The 19,815-nt window shown below is 36.5% G+C and overlaps 6 protein-coding genes across 6 annotated transcripts; 5 read left to right on the forward strand and 1 right to left on the reverse strand.

The window, feature by feature from the left end:
* Positions 1–1,514: 1,514 nt before the first annotated feature.
* On the forward strand, positions 1,515–5,402 carry CSR2 (Csr2p; the record flags this gene model as incomplete). Its single annotated transcript, XM_071053025.1, has 1 exon — positions 1,515–5,402. One exon carries the CDS (start codon positions 1,515–1,517, stop codon positions 5,400–5,402), a length of 3,888 nt encoding a protein of 1,295 aa, XP_070911275.1.
* Positions 5,403–6,053: 651 nt separating this feature from the next.
* On the forward strand, positions 6,054–8,300 carry NTO1 (Nto1p; the record flags this gene model as incomplete). The annotated part of the gene is made up of 1 exon (XM_071053026.1): positions 6,054–8,300. The coding sequence occupies one exon, from the start codon at positions 6,054–6,056 to the stop codon at positions 8,298–8,300; it is 2,247 nt and encodes a 748-aa protein (XP_070911276.1).
* Positions 8,301–8,872: 572 nt separating this feature from the next.
* Positions 8,873–12,022, forward strand: SRO7 (Rab GTPase-binding protein SRO7; the record flags this gene model as incomplete). Its single annotated transcript, XM_071053027.1, has 1 exon — positions 8,873–12,022. The coding sequence occupies one exon, from the start codon at positions 8,873–8,875 to the stop codon at positions 12,020–12,022; it is 3,150 nt and encodes a 1,049-aa protein (XP_070911277.1).
* A 142-nt stretch (positions 12,023–12,164) lies between these two features.
* On the reverse strand, positions 12,165–13,787 carry HTS1 (histidine--tRNA ligase; the record flags this gene model as incomplete). Its single annotated transcript, XM_071053028.1, has 1 exon — positions 12,165–13,787. One exon carries the CDS (start codon positions 13,785–13,787, stop codon positions 12,165–12,167), a length of 1,623 nt encoding a protein of 540 aa, XP_070911278.1.
* Positions 13,788–14,481: 694 nt separating this feature from the next.
* On the forward strand, positions 14,482–16,113 carry ARP7 (Arp7p; the record flags this gene model as incomplete). The annotated part of the gene is made up of 1 exon (XM_071053029.1): positions 14,482–16,113. The coding sequence occupies one exon, from the start codon at positions 14,482–14,484 to the stop codon at positions 16,111–16,113; it is 1,632 nt and encodes a 543-aa protein (XP_070911279.1).
* A 1,667-nt stretch (positions 16,114–17,780) lies between these two features.
* GLN1 (glutamate--ammonia ligase) lies at positions 17,781–18,899 on the forward strand (the record flags this gene model as incomplete). The annotated part of the gene is made up of 1 exon (XM_071053030.1): positions 17,781–18,899. One exon carries the CDS (start codon positions 17,781–17,783, stop codon positions 18,897–18,899), a length of 1,119 nt encoding a protein of 372 aa, XP_070911280.1.
* Between the last annotated feature and the right edge of the window lie 916 nt (positions 18,900–19,815).

The raw sequence follows: 19,815 nt of genomic DNA on the forward strand, positions 1-19,815 counted from the left end.
GGAAAGAACACTCGTGAACCATTTTTGGCATACACGAAGCAAAACCGAGAATATACATATATACGTATTAGTCAGGTGGCCAACCACCTGACTAATACGTATATAATAATAAAGTCTTTTTTTTTTCAATTTGGAAAGCCCTAAAAAGGGGAGGGGAGGTTTTTTTTTTTAAGGGTATGGTTTTAATGAAGAAGGATGTGGAGCACATAATGTACGAGTACTATTTTTGTCTTCAAACTTGAGAGGGCTTGGGATTTGCGGATAGGGAAAGCCCTAATATAATAACAAAAATGCAAAGTCCACTGTAAATGGAAGGAACAAATAATTGAAGTGCCCCCCACTACCCCCTTTTCCCAATTTGGGAATTATTTTTGTCATTGTGACAAGGATAGTGACAGGAAAAGAAAAGAGAAGGTTGTACAGCGGGTTTAGTATTTCTTGAGACCCCCCACAGAAAATGACTACAGAAGGATGTGGGGGTGGGATAAAGACGTGGTAAGAAGAAAAAGGCAACTCAGCGTAGACAAAAGTCGTAGCGCCCCCCTTTGTAGATGTAAATGTAGCAATCAGATGCAGATAGACGAATGGCTACAGATAGGCATCTTTCTTCCTCCCCTTTTTTTTTTTTTTCCTTTCTCTCCTACATAAATACAGTCTTCATTTATAAATGTTCTATACATTCTTTTTCAATATTGACGTCTATAGGATATTTTTCACCTACGCTATTTCTATACTGTAGAAGAGGGTCCATAGGGGGGGGGGGTAGACGCATAGAAGTACATTACGTATTTAACGTTTTGTATACGGCTGTTATTTAAGAGAAGGAATAATAGTAATAATAATAATAAAAAAAGCAATTTTTATATGTGCGGGGGGTGAGAGTGTGGAAATCGTAAATCACTTCGAAATCAAAACAAGAAGACATTATATGGCTAAATGGTCGAGGGTAACAAAAAAGGGATTAATAATGTAGTTCACACACAAGCTTTTGGAATCCTGCTCAACATCAGAAGCCTCTATTGTTATAATAGTGCATCCTCTCTGGGGAGGATTGTACTTTTAAAGAAAGGGAAATACATAATAAATAGCAAAACAATAAGTACTAAACTTGGTAAAAACAATAAGTACTAACGGGTAAAAAAACAGAAAATTGAAGGAAGATTAAAAAAAAGAAAGGAAGTTGGACATTGCTAAATACTCTGGACACATCAAATTAGAATAGAAGTAAAGAAAAAAAAAAAAGAGGAAGAAGAAGAAGGTGATCGATCCCCTTTCATGAACGAAAAAATAGAAAATTTACATACCATCAAAAATATAATAATCAAAAATCAATAGTTAAATATTATATACACATTCAATAGAAAATAAAAATAAAAATAAAAATAAAAATAAAAACCTTGTCAAGGTAAAAAGGGGAAATCAGACATTAAAAACCCACAAACTGAGAGATTAGATATAAGTATTATATAAAAAATAGTCTTCTCTCTTCTATCTCTTTCTCTTTTATTTTTTAAATGCAAGGAAAGGATATAATGACACAACCACCAGTAATGATATCTCATAACTATCATAATAACAGTACGTTAAGCCATGCTAGGAGGATGAGCAGTGTGAGTACTACGAGCAATGGTTCCATGGGTGGGAGGAATGGTATGAGGAGGAGTACGTTAGGAATGGCTGATTCTGGGGTGGTTCCTGGGAACAACTATGTACATACTTCTGATGTTATGCGCAGGTCTACCAGTATACCGACGTCAGGAGCCACCAACAACAGCAACAAAAACAGCATTGGGAGGTTATCTGTCCCAACTCCTTCTGGTACTTTTGTAAGGAGACATAGTGTTGCAGAAGTAACTAATAAAAGCCAACAGCCGAATCTCTTCGCTATGAACTACTTGAATGATTTTCTATTGAATAGAGGTTTTCTACCACAGAGGTCCCTTTATCACAAGAATGACCATCTTGATATTTCTATCTCTACGACTAGCGATCCGCTGTTCTTACCTACCAATTCTATAAGAGATGAGGATGAGTACTTGAACTCGGTCTCTGAGGCAAATAATCAAAATGCAGCAGCAGCAAACACAACAAGAACTACAACCACCACCACCACTACTACATCCAATGCAACCATAAATAACAGCCTAGAAGTCCCTGAAAATTCCAATACAAATGTTTTATCTGATGAAGAAGGGTGTACAACCATGCCTTCTCCACCAGAGAGTGGATCTGCTACCCCTGTGGTGACTAATAACAACAAAAACAATCCGTTTTTCAGTGATATTGATCAAAGGGGATCAGATGAACCTTCATCACCCCGGCAAGAGCATCGTCACTCTAATAATCCATTTCTAGAGCCATCAATAATGGACTCCCTTAACGAAAATAACGACCTATCTCTGGGATCAGTTGATACTGCCGAGAGTTCACCTACTAGGAAAAATATTGCTCATCCACAGCCAAAGAAGACTAAGAGGACTCATGTTTCTGCAAATATGACACCATTTTCCATTGCAGTTATTGTCTCGGTTAAAAAGAAACCGATAAAAGTACCTGAGATTATAGTTAACTTTTCCTCTAATGTGAGCATTTTCTGGTATAATGGTGTTCCTGGCAGGAGAGGAAAATACGAAGAATACTATCAACTTAACTCACTTAATTGGAAATTGAACCCAAACAACTATAATGTGTTTGTCCCTGCTGATTCCCAGTCTCCAGATGATGTACAAGAAAACCTGGATATCGATGTTATTAGGGATTATGTGGTCTTTAAGAATAAAAGAACGAGTCAAAGAACTTATATTGACAATAAGAAAGTTGTTAATAATGATCTGTTGAATATGCTAGAGGAAGACAATAATCATATGTTTAGCGAACAGTCAGGTGGTAAACCAATGTCAAGAAAATCAAGTCTTTCAACTCCAAATAATAGAAGAGGTAGTACAGCTACCGAGGCTAATGGAAATTTTAGGGATACTACAAGTAGTAACTCAGACGAAAATAGCGAAAAAAGTACAGATGACGAAGAGATTTTGTTACCTGGAGATTATATTTTTGTAATACCAATAGCGTTCACCAATAAAGCTCCTGAATCCCTTTCAATGCCCTGCGGTAGAGTCTACTATAGACTAAAAATACTAACACAAGGTGAAGTTATGGAAGACGAAGATATTATCAGAGTGACCAGTAGACCAAGTACTCCTATAAGTAATATTGATTATAATAATGGGGGAAGCATGGTTACCTTGAACGCAAACGATTTAGATTATTTCCGGAGATCAGACCTATCTCATACTGTCCTTGCAAACAAATCCATGGCAACATTAAGTGGTAGTCCTCCACGTGGCCCACCTCCGCCATTTTCAGCTCAGAATGTCGATATTAGCATGTCCCCTATGGCCAATCACTTAACTCCTAAACATAAATCTCGACAGATGTCAGTTGACTTTAACCACATGCACAGCAATATTGTCCCGAATAGCCATCAGAACTCCAGATCCAGGAATAATAGCGATGCGGACTCTGTTATATCTGCAACATCTTCGAATTTAGAGAGTGTAGATCCATTATCTCCATTGAAGATGGATAGACGGAAGAGATCTACAACTTCATCTTGGTTGAAATCTATAAAAAACCACTTATCTTCAAATTCAGATTTGAGCTCTAACTCTGAAATAAAGTCCATAACCGGCAAAATATCTCCAATGAGTATGTCAAGAAGAAGTAGTGTCAATAATGACACTAAAAAATTGAATCAGAATGGTATCAATGACAACAATAGATTTAATATTTTTGTTGACGAGCCTATCAATATTGTCAGAATGCATCCTGAAAGGGCTTTAACAACTGCGAATAAGCCGGTTTACGTAAATAAAGTATGGGCAGATTGTTTATCCTATGAGGTGTCGTTTGGAAAGAAGTACGTTCCATTAGAAAGTGAAATTCCACTAATAATTAAATTGTCACCTTTGGTCAAAGATTTAGAAATCAAGAGAGTTAGAGTCAGTGTGGTGGAGACTATAAAATATTACAATATTGATAGAAAGTATGAATATGATCAATTGGACCCTATTTTAAAAGATCCATTTAGTCCTCATTATAGAGACTTTATAATGCGCAAAAAGAAAACCAGGAATCTCCCATTATTAGAAATAAGGACTAAAGAGTTTGGTAATAAGGCATTAACCGAAGAAATTGTTGAAAACTGTTTAAATGATAACTTATTATCATTTAGTTCTACTGTAGAAGAGTATCAGGAATTCAATAAAAAGAGAAACGTAATGGAGAAGAAAAGTAAGACCGTTGCATTTACTGAGCCTATTTGTATAGAAACATCACTGAAATTTCCTAAGCATGTGGAGATTGATAGTGCAACTAATAAGAGTCTGCCAACATATGGTGTCGAAAGTTTTTATCCAATTGCAAAATCAGAAGATGAAGGACAACCTTCAAGACAGAATAGTATGTTTAGCTTCTTCAAAAGTCATAGGGGTTCTGATGCTGGTCAAATTCAACATAGGCCAGAACTTTTTAACAAGACAAAGATATACACCGATGATGGACACGATGTCAAAATTCGTACTAGAGTAAATGGTACTAACAGAGGATTGTATTTGGACAGTTCTTTCTTTAGGAACATTATCGCAAAGCATAAACTTGAAATCATGCTTAGAATTAAAAGGTATGACGATGATGATCCTACAAAATTTAAGAACTACGAAATCTTGATTGATACACCAATATTCATTGTATCAGATCATTGTAATCAAGGTAATACGGAATTACCTACCTACCACATGGCGGTATCTGACTCAACCAAATTAATGTTAGCGAGTGGAAATCCTCCTCCACCAACTTTTGAAGAGGCCACATCAATATATAGCTCACCATTCGCTAGTCCAGCTGCTTCACCTAGAATGGTACCTGTGGCAACACAAAATGGCTATCTTCCAGAAGACATCTCTTTAAATAATATGTCAAGATCAGTGTCTTTTAGTGCTCGTTCAGAGGTATCTATTGATTCAGAATTACCTAATGTTGATCACCTAATGGCGTCCTTACCACCAGTTCCCTCTGCTAGTGTGGCTAGGACTGTCGCTACTACCAACTATAACAATCTAGATGGGATGCTTTCATCTGATTCATCTGTAAGTGGAAGAAAAAAAGAGATTGTACCACAAAATGAAAGTTATGACAAGGAGAACCAACCAAACGGTAATACAGCTAATAAGAAAAAGGCAGTACCAATTACTCCTGGGATCACTGTCATGGCTGCGGAAGAGCTATTCAAAAAGGATTACAGTATCCTAACAAAAAATACTACTGATATTCAGGAACCACCGAATTATGAAACTATTGTGAATGAATGTAATGGGACTTCAAATGGCCAAACTCGGAAATAGTGCCGTTATTCGGAAATTTTCAGAAATTATTAAGCTGCTTAAAATCATATATCCATTACGAATATGGGAACGAAAATTCACAAGAACCAAACACGATATAATACCTACCTACCCTAAACCATCTGGTTTCCTTGCTGGAGGGATATCAAAGCCCTATTACGGAGGGTTTGCTGTTTTTTCCCGCTAGTTTAAAGAAAAAAAATGCTTATGTTATTTATATTTTTAGTTGTAAAGCCTATTTATGCACGTAATTTTAATGTAATGACCCGTCACGAACATATTTAAATGTCAAGAAGTTATATTATCTACTAATCTAACCTAGTAGCATTCTGTTACTTAGGAATATTCCTAATATTTAAAATATCTCATATTTTTTTTATTGTCCGATATCTATATCAAGAATCGAACGCGCCCAAATAAAAAAGAAAAAAAGCCCTTTGTGAAATTGGGAAAAACATAGGTAAAAATAGCCCGATGCCCTTAAACCTAAAGGTAAACATTGCAGTCACGTAAAATATTATAGTAAAACTATCGGTTTGTAAGCTGCATTAGTACCAGAGCTACCATTATATAGAGTAGCAGTGAAGGTGTTAAATATTTTTCGAATTTCCATCAAGATAGTTGAGTATCAAACTATAGATAAAAGTATCAATGTCTCGAAAACCCAATGATGTGGGTCCGAAATTGAGAGAAGAGAAGCACTTTCAAGACTTTTATCCTGACTTAGAACCTTGTGATCAACTTCCTATAATAATTGACGATACTGTTGGTTATGAGACTGAAACGCCAAGAAGGCAACAGTTGAAACAACTCATATTTAATGGAACAGTTACTTTGGAACCCATAAATATTGATGAAAAACTCATTGATGCCGAAGAAATCCCTTTCCCTGTTTCCAAACTCTCTGGCACAAAGTACAATTACTCTAAGAAGAATTTCACAGGTCAATTAATTTCTAAATATTATGATCTCCAATACCTTGGGATATCGGATCATAAGAAAGTAGTTGTGTCCAGCGAAAAGGATTCCGTATATGAAACTAAATTCGCCTTCCAACCTGATGACATTACCAACAGTAAGGACCCCAGGAAGAAATTGGAAGAATTGTCTATAAATTTGAGAAAATTTCTTCCACAATATGATATGGATGAACAGGACGCATTATATATCGAATTCCTCAATAATTCCACCTGCAAAAATACAATGACTGAGGAAATTTTTGAGTTATTCATTACTATTTTAGAATTGGAATGGTTTGATCTAGAAAAACGGATTCCACCGAAGTTGGCAGATGCAGAGGACACACAAATAAATACCATGGAAGCTCAAACCAAGAAAATACGATACGAATTATACGGGTCAGATGATGGAACTGGACTTTCTACCGACCAAGCATGTGCTGTATGCGATGGTACCATCAGCACTACAACGAATGCGATTGTTTTTTGTGATGGATGTGATATAGCCGTACACCAGGAATGCTATGGTATTGTTTTCATTCCTGAAGGTCAATGGCTCTGTAGGAGATGTTTCATTTCGCGTAATAAACAAGTGAACTGTGTTGTTTGCCCTAGTTCAACCGGAGCATTTAAACAAACACATACAGGCTCCTGGGCTCATGTTCTTTGCGCACTATGGATGCCAGAACTAAATTTTGCGAATCTACATTATATGGAACCTATTGAAGGTGTTGAATATATTAGCAAGTCTAGGTGGAAACTGGTTTGCTATATATGCAAATTGAGAACTGGTGCTTGTATTCAATGTTCGAATAAAAACTGCTTCAGTGCATTCCACGTAACCTGTGCCAAGAGAGCTGGTCTCTGTTTGGACATACATGATACAACGATAGCTGAAATGGCATCAAACCATTTCCAAATGGGCCATACTATAAATTCGTACTGTGACAAACATTCTCCTCCAGGGTGGCCATCATGTCTTGAAGGAATAATGAAGACAAGGAGGTATTTTGCCAATAAGGAGAAAACCACGGACTTTGATAATGATACACCTCAGGAACAAAATAATGGTCTTGATAAGAAAACGAATCAATGGAAAACTGCTCGTGGAACTCCCATTGCGCCGCATTACTTCGGAGAAATAATACAGAAGGTTGCAAATCTATTTGGTATGCCAAATGAACATCAGTTAAGTTTTCTCATTTGTAAATATTGGTCAATGAAAAGGGAATTGAAAAAGGGTGCCCCATTAGTAAGGATTTACTTCAGTCAATCTTACAACTCTCAAAATGAAACACATATTAATAATAAAATAGATTTCATCGATACCTTATTGAATGATCTGAGAAGCATCGACGATATGTCGCTTTTGATCGAGGAGCGAGTAGAGAGAACAAGGAAATATAGGGAGGATAACAAAAAACTCCAGAATATACTCAATAATCCAAACGCATATTTCTTCCAAAAAAATATTGTCCAAAGTATTATAGATTCAAATCAATACCAACAAGTAAAAGCAATTGCTTTAAAGGAAAACATAGAGGGACTTGATTTTGATGAAATTGAAAACCGTTCAACTTACCATAATTTAGATGCGAAAATGGACTATATATGTAATATTATCGAAAATGATTCTTCATCCAATAGAATCACTATCGGTCTAGTCTCAAAATTGAGAAGCTTAACCTCTAAACTCCTGTCCAGTTTTAGCAGTTTTGATTATAAACGAGCTATTAATTATGAATTTGAAGTTAACAAAGATAATGGCAAGTATTCTCTAACCGAAAGATCATGGAAAGGCCCTTTCATTCAACACGAAGAAGGGTTAAGTGATGTAGAAGAACTTACTCCTGCAGAAGTCCGAAAGCTAGATAACTTGCCTTTAGAAGACCAAGAAGTCAAACCTAAGAAAAAGAAGAGATGGAAAAGAAGTTACTGAACATCCCAATTGATAGACATAAATAAAATGAGCATAAAAAAAGCAACAAAGTGCCAGCTAATACATTAAGCTAATAGCCTCCTAAAGGACATAAGACACACCCATTATATATAAGTATAGAAGATCATCTCTATATACAGAAAACAACAACTACAATATATCCTCTCATCACTCCTACCATCGTGAACATGTGAAAATAGCACTAATGCACTCTAGTTTAAAAGAAAAAAAATCCATACGACGATGCGATGAGCCTCTCGTGAGCCCTTTAACGAACTCTGCCCAAAAAAAAAGTACAAATTAAGGAAACAAACACAAACAGTAAGACTTCTAGCATACACACAACGGTATTTTAAGGACTCAGCTTTAAGCAAATTCTTCTAAAGGTAATACATAACTAGAATAATATCAAAAATAAAAAATATAAATAACCGTTTTCTGATTCTAATTTATTGAAACTCACTTAATAAATAGATTTAGTTAATTAGGATATATCAGACAGAAAGGTCTAAAGAGATAACTTATACCATTTGTTTTAGGACAAAAGACATTCAGATTTTGTAAATATCAAAATGTTCAAGAAGGGAAAATTGAAGGGAGTTTCTAATCCATTTAAGAGTGTGAAGGTACCCGATGTTAAGGGGTTGAAGAGCAACAGTGATGAGAAGAAGAGTTCTCCTCCTCCCAGTAAAGGTCCTGGAAATCCTGCATTAAGTAGTAACTCTGGTATTAAAAAGTTCACTGGATCTAATACTCTAGCGAGGCTATTCTCTACAAATGCTATAACTAGGTATGGGTTTAACGGTAAAGTAACGAGGGTAGCATATGATCAAACACAGAGTTTACTTGCTCTTGCTACAGATACTGGTGAAATTCATGTTTGTGGTAGACAGCAAGTCGAATATGTCTTCCAGCCCCCCGAAAGAGTAGCAGTTAAAGAAATGAGGTTTGTGAAGGGTATTTATCTAGTAGTGATCGATTCTAAAGGTACATTAATTGTCTTATCTTTGCATACCAAGAAAGTACTATCAACAAATTTCTTACCAGCGAAGGTTACTTGCGTTGAGACGGACCCAACTTTAGACTGGCTTCTAATTGGTTTACAGAGTGGTAGTATTATGATTTATGATATTGATAGAGATCAAATGTCTTTTGTACGGATTGAAAACCTTCAGAAGTCTAAGTTTTTCCCCAAGGACCATCTTTCACCTGTTATCTCGATTCAGTGGAACCCCAGAGATATTGGTACTATCTTAATATCCTATGAACTTGTGACTGTGATTTACTCTTTTATAGATAATGACGTCAAGCAGAGTTTCGTTTACGAGCTTGAACCTAATGCTCCTGGTGGAGATCTTTCAATGGACTATCAGACTAAAAGAATACCGAAAACTGTACAGTCATTATACCATCCTAACTCTCTGCATATTCTGACTGTCCATGAAGACAATTCCTTGGTGTTTTGGGATGCAAACACTGGCAAATTGATTCAGGCAAGAACAATATTTGACACACATGTTAACATTCCTCAGCCGGATCTCAGAAAAGGAAAACCAGAACAACCCCAGCAAATTAAAAAAGTAGAGTGGCTATGTCAGAGCAACCCAGAGTATACATCCTTATTAATCACTCAGGTCCCCTTAAATAATAAGCCGCAACATCAAAGTTTGACCATCATCGATCTTGGCGGAACTCCATTATACACAATAACCTCTTATGATAAAATGAGCAACTATTATGCGACCATTGAACACCAGAAATTGGTGCCCCTCCCCAATAAGGCGCCAATTGTAGACGTCCTCCCTATCGCCAGAAAATCTCCATTTTATGCCGGTTGCCATGACCCAGCAGTGATTCTTCTAGTCCTGGACGATGGTTGTATCGAAACCATTTTATATCCCTCTGGATCATTTACATACAAAGCTTCTTTGTTTCCACAGAGTATGTCATGGGCTAGACCACAAACCACTTGTATGGTTGCAACATCAGTTCCTCAGAAGCTTTGGTTGGGTCTGCTTTCTGCTGCTAATAATAAAGATTTTATATTGAAAGGTGGTATGCAGGCAAAGAAACCAGTTAGAGTACATGAGTTTAGGTCTGCTTTAGCAACAGGTCACGCCAATGGTTCGGTCAGATTATGGGACGCTTCTTATGGTGAACTGGATGATAATTCTGTTTTTGAAATAAGCGTGGGTAGAGTATTGAATCAGGGGTCAAATATCGCTATCTCTAATATCTCTTTTGCAACTGACACTTTGGAATTAGCAGTCGCAACTGAAACTGGTGTAGTTATTTTCTTCAAATTTGAGGTTAATCAATTTTATGATCCTGAAAATAAGAATCGAGACCGCCAGTTGGAGATGAAATTCAGGAGATTTTCAATTGAAAGTAGTCAGGATATATTAATTGATGTTAGAGATAGATCACCTGAAACAGTTAGACAAGGTTTTATGCCAAGTACTGTTGTCAATGCCAAGCATGGTCCTATCTCTGCAATAACCAATAGCAACATAGGATTTGTTGGTATTGCTTATGACAACGGTATTTTTATGATCGTTGATAGAAGAGGACCTGCTGTAATTTACATGCAAAATGTCAGAGGCTATCCTGGTATCAAAGGTAGGAAGTTTACCTCGTTAGAGTTTAGCATTCTGGAATACGGTGAAGATGGATATTCCAGTATTTTAGTTCTTGCAGGCACTGAAGTTGGGGAGCTGGTCACATTCAAAATTTTACCAGACAGTGGTGGAAGATTTACCGTAGACTTCATAGAAGTCAAACAAACTAATGACAAACGTTGTATTCTAAGAATTGATGCCTTCGATAAAATATCAGGTGAAAGTTGTCAAGCAACTATTGGCAAAATGCAAGATTTAAGTAAGGGTATTAGAGTGAATGGTATGGTTTCCATAACTTCAGAGTCTGACTTAAGACTAATATGTCCAGGAAAATCTAAAGAAGCACATAAATCAACAAAATCACCAATTGCGACATCTGGTATTTCACACATTACATTTATAAACTCAGTTGGTCAGAAACAGACTCTTTGTGTTATAATTATTTTGGAAATTAATGGTACAATAAAAGTATACTCAGTTCCCGATATGAAAGAAATAACATCCATGACCTTGCCTTTCCCTATCCAAGCCCAATTTATTAGAGAATCCTCAGTTCTGAGAAATGGTGATATTATGGTCAGAACAGGAAAATTTCAGGCATACCTTTTCTCAACAGTTAGTCAGAAGGCTATTGGTATAAACAAGACCTATTCTCAAGAAAAGGCCGATTCAACTGATATACTATATAATCCAGGTTTAAAAATCCCATGGAGGCCACAAGTCAATTCACTACAATTGGCTAGGGGAACTTCATACGTGACAAGAGAACAGTTAGATACCATACTAGGAAGTGATAGAAGACCACCATCGAAATACGAGGAAAGTGAAATTGCTAATGGTACCATTGCAGTTAGGAAAGAGACATCTGCACCCAATTCACCAAATATGCAAAATAATGAACATGCATACACTAAACCTGTTAGTAGTAGAAGAGGTAGAAACAGTGGTTATGAATATTTCAGAAGTGTTTCACGAGCTGTCGAGAATCAATGGGATGCCGTTGAAGATAACTTTAATGAGTATGCGACAGCTATTGGTCAAGCTATGAGTGATACAATGGAAGATACTAGCAAAGATATGATGAAAGGGGCTCTTGGTTTCTAGATTTTCTTTACTTCCTTAGAAAGCGAGTATACTATTCTTTTCCATAGTCACCTCATCCATTTTATATATTACAATATCTATAAAATATAAAAAACAATAACAGACATTTATAGTGTATTAGAAAACTTTATATCTATTCACATTATAGGCCCTTTAGTAAACGGGCAACATCATTAATACCGTCCTTATGAACTTCAGACAGTTTTTGTTGAACAACGCTGACAACATCTTTAGCATCAATTAATTCACCATCATCATCTGCAAATTCTTGACCCATTCTCTTAACACGAATCTTACCGTCAGCATATTCTTCCTTACCTAGGATAACAGCAATTGGACATCCTGCCTTATCTGCAGCATCAAATTGCTTTCTTGGGTTAGCCTTTGCTTTGTAAACATACTCAGCCTCAATCCCAGCTTCCCAAAGTTGCTTGGTAACGGCCATTCTTTCAGGCAAGAAGCCAGTCCAGTCTTTACCACCACCAAAGGCCATAACAAATACTTGAGTAGCAGAAGGTTTAATAGCAGATGTTAGGTGAGTTCTTTGCTTTATTAGGGAGAAGATTCTTTCAACACCAAATGAAATACCAATACATGGAATAGAAGCAGACTTCTTACCAGAGGCTTGGGCGAACATGTTAACCAAGTTATCATAACGACCACCTGCTGCAATAGAACCGACACCGACATATTCTGAAGCATCTTCAGAGGCTTTGGATTTCTTCTTTAATTCGGCTGCATTTTCAGGTGGAGCAGAAGCTGAGGTGACGGCTTCATAAATCAAACCTGTATAATAGTCCAAACCTCTTGCTAGAGACAAATCAAAAGAGATAAAATTGTCAATACCAAAGGCCTTGGTGTAAGTCATCAAGGTAGCAATTTCATCCAGACCTTGTTTAGTCATTTCGTTGGCCATAATCTTTTCGTCCTGGGATAAAATTGTGTGAATTTCTTCTAAGGTACCCTTTAGCTTGACGTATTCACCAATTTTGTCAGCAGTTTCCTCTGATTGACCCTTTTCTTCAGTGATTTCTTTTCTGACTACTTCCCATGGAGACTTGTCTAGCTTATCCACTGCTGACGAGATCTTTCTAACATCTTCTTCTTTAACACCACAAATTTGGAACATACCATCTAAAATTTTTCTGTGATTCAACTTAACCTTGAAATCATTGACACCTAGACCAGTTAGACCCTCGACTAGGATGGATAAGATTTCAGCATCAGGGCACATAGAGTCATATGTACCAGCGATATCGAAATCACATTGGTAGAACTCTCTCATACGACCTTTGGTCATAGCAGGCTGGTCTCTTCTGTAAACCTTTGCGATATGGTATCTCTTAATGTTTTGGATGTTGTTCATGGCGACAAATCTGGCAAAAGGCACGGTCAAATCGTATCTCAAGGAGCATAATTCACCACCTTGGTCCTTCAAATCATAAATCAACTTGGAATCCTCACCATACTTACCAGCCAAAATCTCACGTAATTCGAAAACCGGAGTATCAATGGTCACACCACCGTGTTTCTTGAAGACCTTGGACAAACTGTCAAAGATAGCCTCTCTGATTACCATATCAGTGTCAGCCCAGTCTTTAGTACCCTTTGGGGTCTTCAAAGATACTTGAAGCTTGGACTTCTTCTCTTTCTTTTGAGGTTGTTTAGCGGCAGCTTCTTGTTCAGACATTGTACTATAATAAAAACCTCTGCTTCTTGTTATTAATGAAGTAATCCTAGAACCAAATCCAATTCTAGTTAACATCCAATTAATGAAATAATAACAAAAAATTAATAAAAAAAAATCACTATTTAAAGTTCTCTACACATAAAATAAAATTAAATTCAAGAAGAAATAAATAAATAAATAAATAAATAGAAGGTAGTTGACAATGTAAGGAAAGTAATAGTAATAGGAAAAAGAAACTCTGTATAAATGTCGAAATTGAAAATATTTGAAATAATTCAATTGGAATTGCTCATTGATTGATTATTTGAACAATTTTTTTTTTCATCAACGCTCATCGCACTTTGGGAAAAAAAAAAGAAAGAAAGAAAATATAGATAAACCACGTGATCAGATACAGCCATACGTAATAACATGTGATCTAAAATACCTAAACACGTAAATGCATGTGGTATATATATGATATCTTACGATTAATCACATGTCTATCATTATATACTACACTGTTACGAAGTAACGAAAAAAAATATAATAAGAAGTGAAAAACAATGTGTAAACTAAGCACAACAATCAGTAACGGGTTAGTTTTATATTATAATATAATATTGCAATATAATATTGTAAAGAACGGATTTGAGAAGTCAATTTGATTCACGTGTTTTGGTGGAACTCAATTGATTAGTAACTATAAGTCTTTCTAAGTAACAACGACTTACTAAAATAACTGACGCCGAAAATTGAGAATAATACAAAAGTGGGAAGGTAAAACAGAATGACTACTGAGAAAAAGTGCGTTGTAATTAGTGTAGGATCACATAGAACTGTTGCAGGTTTTAACAACGTCGATTTGCCTCAGTGTTGTATACCTTCTAGTTATTTACGTGTAAAACCTGAGGAAGATGTCGAAATGGAAGATGGCGATGCCCAAGAGCATAACTATGTATTCGGGACTTTTGAAATGATAGATGGTGTACAAGAAGCTTTGAAGAAACAGGACAACAATACAGAGGAGAGCAAATGCGATGTCTTTACAATTGTAGACAGTCAAGGTCTGCCTTACAATTGGCAGGCAATGGAAATGTTGTTTAGACATATCTACGATAAGGAATTGAAAGTGGACCCAAGTGAGTTGCCGCTAGTTATTACACTTCCATCTATGACCAATAGAGAGATTGAAACGAAGATAGTGGAGAACTATATGGAATTGGCTTTTGAAAAGCTTAAAGTTCCTGTATTACAAATTGTAGTTGAACCGCTGGGAACTATGCTGTCTACGGGTAAGAGCTCTTCTTTAGTTATAGATATTGGAGCCAGTGGCTGTACCATTACTCCTATCATAGATGGTACAATTCTACGGAACTGTATTGTGAAATCAAGATATGCAGGTGACTTCCTAGATTTTCAAGTTTCCAAAAAATTGGAAGAGTTGAAGAACAAAATTAATAAAAATGACGACAATGAAGATATCATGGGCACAGAAGCAGAACAAAATTCAGAACAGCAGTTGAGCTCTTTAGAAGTTTGGCTAAACGCTAATACTTCTATACACGAATTCAAGAGTACAATGCTTTCCTTATTTGACAAGGACTTAAAGGAAGTAGAGAAATATTATGAGGAACAAATGAAGTTATACAAACAACAACAAGAGAAATTGGCCGAGCAACAGAACAATCCACAGGCGCAACATTTGCAGCAATACACCATCCCAATGAATAATCCTAACATCAATAATCCTTTGGTTCAGAGGCTGAATTATCTCTTGAGATACAATCAACACTCCAGGAAAATACAACGTACAGTAGAGTTAGAAAATAAAGAGTTACTGGAAATTTCGGAGTATCTATTCCAGCCAAGATTAGCCTCTGAGCAATTCTCTAATAAGGACGGACTCGGAGAACTGATAGGCAAAGCCATCAAGAAGAGCGGTGCAAGTGTTAATGCTAACAGCACTGCTACAGGAAACAACACCACAAACGGAGGTACAAACACAGCACCATCCAATGCTACGAATTCAAACAACTCCGCATCATCAGGACCTTTGTTCCTATTGAATGGGTACAGCTCTATCGGATTGGGTTCTTCTACTGGTGCTCCTGGGGCCGGGGATGCTGCGTCTTCCACTAATATCACTCCAGAACACGTATATTCCCTACTGCTGACTAACGTGATTATCACTGGTGGAACATCGCTAATTGAAGGCATGGAACAAAGAATTATCAGAGAACTCTCCGTACGATTCCCACAGTACAAATTGAGCACATTCTCAAACCCAGACCAACTCCAGAGATCTATACAGGCATGGAACGGTGCAGTGTCATTAAGTAACCTCCCTAAATGGGAACTCACTCAATGGTATACCAAGGAAGACTACAACAATCACAAGTTAAAGAAAGATGAAATATAATTTTTTTCAACCTAAATTAGAATATCAAGAAAAAAAAAGGAAAGAAATCTGACTGAAGAACTTAAAGGGGAGTCTAAGTTGTGGCCATATATATTTTTAGTAGTATTTTTGTTTTGATTTCATAATCCTGCTCCTGTATTACTCAATACTCTGTATTATTTCAAAATGTAATAATTTAATATCTCTCTCAACATTCAGAGTCTCATCATACAGAGTAAATTTTCTCCTATGGTGGGGTCAAAATATTTTGTTTTTCATAAGAAATCAATTATCAATTGTGTGATGATTTACGGCTAAATCTCGATCTCATCTAGCACTGCTTGATTTTTTTTTTGTATCACTGATAACGCATTGCGCACATAAACATGCGCTAATCTCCCCCATGTTACCCGGGGACCACGAAAAGTGAGAAATCGCTGCTTTCCCTCCCCCCCTCCCTCCGCAGAAAATAAATATGCCTTCTATTTTAAAACTGGTAGTATTTCTTATTATAGGGACGTGTTATAGCTCTCTATTCGTTCTATTTTTTCGTGGGGGGTTTATGAGGCGTACTGGGATTTAACTGTGTTTCTATTTTGAATATAGGATATTATTGATCCCGGGCTGGCCCGGGATCAATGGAGCTATGATATAGAACAAATAACCCACAGATAGAACTGGAGGATATGGTTTTTTTATTGAGTTATTATTTCCTTTTTCGGCATTGTAATTGGTTTTATTTTTCTTTCCCTATCCTCCCCTAATGTAAATGTAGTAGATGGATGAATGGAGCGTTTCTTTCTTTTTTTATTTGTTTTTGTTCGGGGATACAACACCTGTCTTGAAGAAAATATTCGGCAATGACTGCCGTTAACGAAACGGCGACAAAATAAAAACCACATACACATCATTTGTCTTCTTTGTTTACATTTGTCCTGATAAGACCCACATTGCTTTTTTCTCTAAATTTACATCCCCTGCAACGATAATGTTAATCGGTCCTTCTCATCATGTACATTTGTTTTTTTTTTTAATCTTATCTTTTGTTTGTTTACATTTAGATTACAGGAAAAAAAAAAGCAATGTTATTTTTACAAATAATCTCCAACTCGGTTGATTCATCGTCATGAACCAAAGGAAAAAAAAAGCAATTTCATAATTCACAGAGGTTGAGCCGTACAACAACCGAGAACAAAAAAATAATAATAATAATATAAAGGAATTTCACTAATATTGGTGTCTCTATGATCTACACAGAAATTGTCGTGCTAATTAAATTAGATTGCTTTTTTGTATGGAGTTTTTTAAGTTTTTGAACCCATCAGGAAAAAAATTAAAAGCGCGCAGACTAAGAAGCAGCTGCACGGTTACTAAATTTTGATAGAAATTAAATTAATTAGAAATAAAAAAAAAAAGGCCCAGGCGAAATGAAAAAAAAAAAAAGGGAGTCATTTTTTTCAACCTCCCTTATCTCTGTGGGATTCAATGATGATGACCACAATAATACTATAATTGAACTTATAACTAAAAAAAAAAAATTTATATATATATAATAATAATAAATGTATTTTTTTAATTTATTCTATTCCTTTTTCTTTATGAAGAAGATAATAATATATAAAAAAAGCCAATAACGGAATTTTATAGATCTAACAAAACAACTAACAAACAAAAAAAAAACTAAAGAGATGCACGAGCATAGTATTGAAAAGACTCAAATTTTAGCTAAATACCTTGATTTACCACAAAACGGTAAGGTTATTGCCGAGTACGTTTGGGTGGATGGTACTGGTAACCTACGTTCGAAGGCTAGAACTTTGAACAAGAAGATAACGTCTATAGAACAACTTCCCGAGTGGAACTTCGATGGTTCTTCTACTAACCAAGCTCCAGGTTACGATTCCGATATATATTTGAAGCCAGTGGCGTTCTACCCGGACCCATTCAGAAGAGGTGACAACATCACCGTGCTTGCGGAGTGTTTCAACAACGATGGTACTCCAAACAAGTACAACCACAGACATGAGGCTAACAAGCTTTTCCAAGCACACAAGGACGAGGAGATCTGGTTCGGTCTAGAACAAGAATACACATTGTTCGACATGTACGACAACGTGTATGCTTGGCCAAAGGGTGGGTACCCAGCCCCACAAGGTCCATACTACTGTGGTGTCGGTGCAGGTAAGGTCTACGCCAGAGATGTCATCGAGGCCCACTACAGAGCATGTCTATATGCCGGTATCACTATATCAGGTATTAACGCCGAAGTTATGCCATCCCAATGGGAATTCCAAGTCGGTCCATGTGAAGGTATTGACATGGGTGACCAACTGTGGATTGCTAGATATTACTTGCACAGAGTTGCTGAAGAGTTCGGTGTCAAGATCTCTTTCCATCCAAAGCCTTTGAAGGGTGACTGGAATGGTGCTGGTTGCCATACCAACGTCTCTACAAAGGAAATGAGACAACCAGGTGGTATGAAGGCCATCGAGCGCGCTCTAGAACAACTTTCAAAGAGACATTTGGAACACATTAAGCTTTACGGTGCTGACAACGAGCAAAGACTAACAGGTAGACACGAGACTGCCTCCATGACCTCTTTCTCCAGTGGTGTCGCCAACAGAGGTGCTTCTATCAGAATACCTAGACAAGTTGCCAAGGAAGGCTGCGGTTACTTCGAGGACCGTAGACCAGCCTCCAACATCGACCCATACTTAGTCACCGGTATCATGTGTGAAACCGTCTGTGGTGCTATTGACAGCGCTAACATGACCAAGGAATTCGAAAGAGAAACCCTAGACCAATAGACTAATACGAAATGTATTTTCTCGATTATTTAATATGTATTTTTTTTCTTTAGAAAAAAAAGAAAAACCCTTGTTTAATGTTAAAAAACTTATTTATGTAAAACAAAATGCTTATAATGACTCATAACCCCACAACAACATTCACTGATGTCTCTGCAGATGATTAATTTTAATTTTGTAAATATGATTACACTCTGTCTATCTATCGTGTTATACGCATACACACGCTACTACTATATACCTATATACGTATCCGGATGAATGGAGATTATTTCTCTCTCTTTTTTTAAATTAAACTGTTGATATCCCTTTCTACGGATTGTGCGTGGGTTAATATACATATATATATATTTTTGGTGGATAGTGGGGGCAGGAAGAGTGGTTCTATACGCTTGTTTCTAAAGCAATTCCCATTTATTTTTTTTTGAGTGGAGTGGGCTGCAAAGGGATTTGCAGTGACGGCCCGCACTTTGAGTTTTTTTTTTTTTTCATGGTTGTCTGTACTATTCTTGTACTAGGGATATACAGAGCGGGACCGTTGTGTGGTGGGAAGAGCAGGGTTAATCTCTCTTGTTAAGTGAAGATCAATTTTTTTTTGTTGAAGAAAAGAAAGGTAAGAGGGCTTTTTGTTTTTCAAACCCTAAGATTAAAAAAGGGTTTTGGGATAACGAAAAAAAAAATTTATAGAGAGACAGAGAGTATATGGTGATAGAGAGAGAGAGAGAGAGAGAGAGAGAGAGAGAGAAACTAGGGAATCGAGAAACAATCAATAAGAATAGAATAATACAATTGTATAAAATTAGATTGAGACAAGCATAACCAGAACATAATACAAACGAAAAGGAAAAAAAACAACAAATAATAATAATATAAGAAATAATAAACAATAACATAAAAGAATAAAAATAAGCAAAAA

This window comes from Nakaseomyces bracarensis (assembly GCF_045282275.1).
Source record: "Nakaseomyces bracarensis strain CBM3 chromosome Unknown Scaff10_0, whole genome shotgun sequence".
Lineage (NCBI taxonomy): Eukaryota > Fungi > Ascomycota > Saccharomycetes > Saccharomycetales > Saccharomycetaceae > Nakaseomyces > Nakaseomyces bracarensis.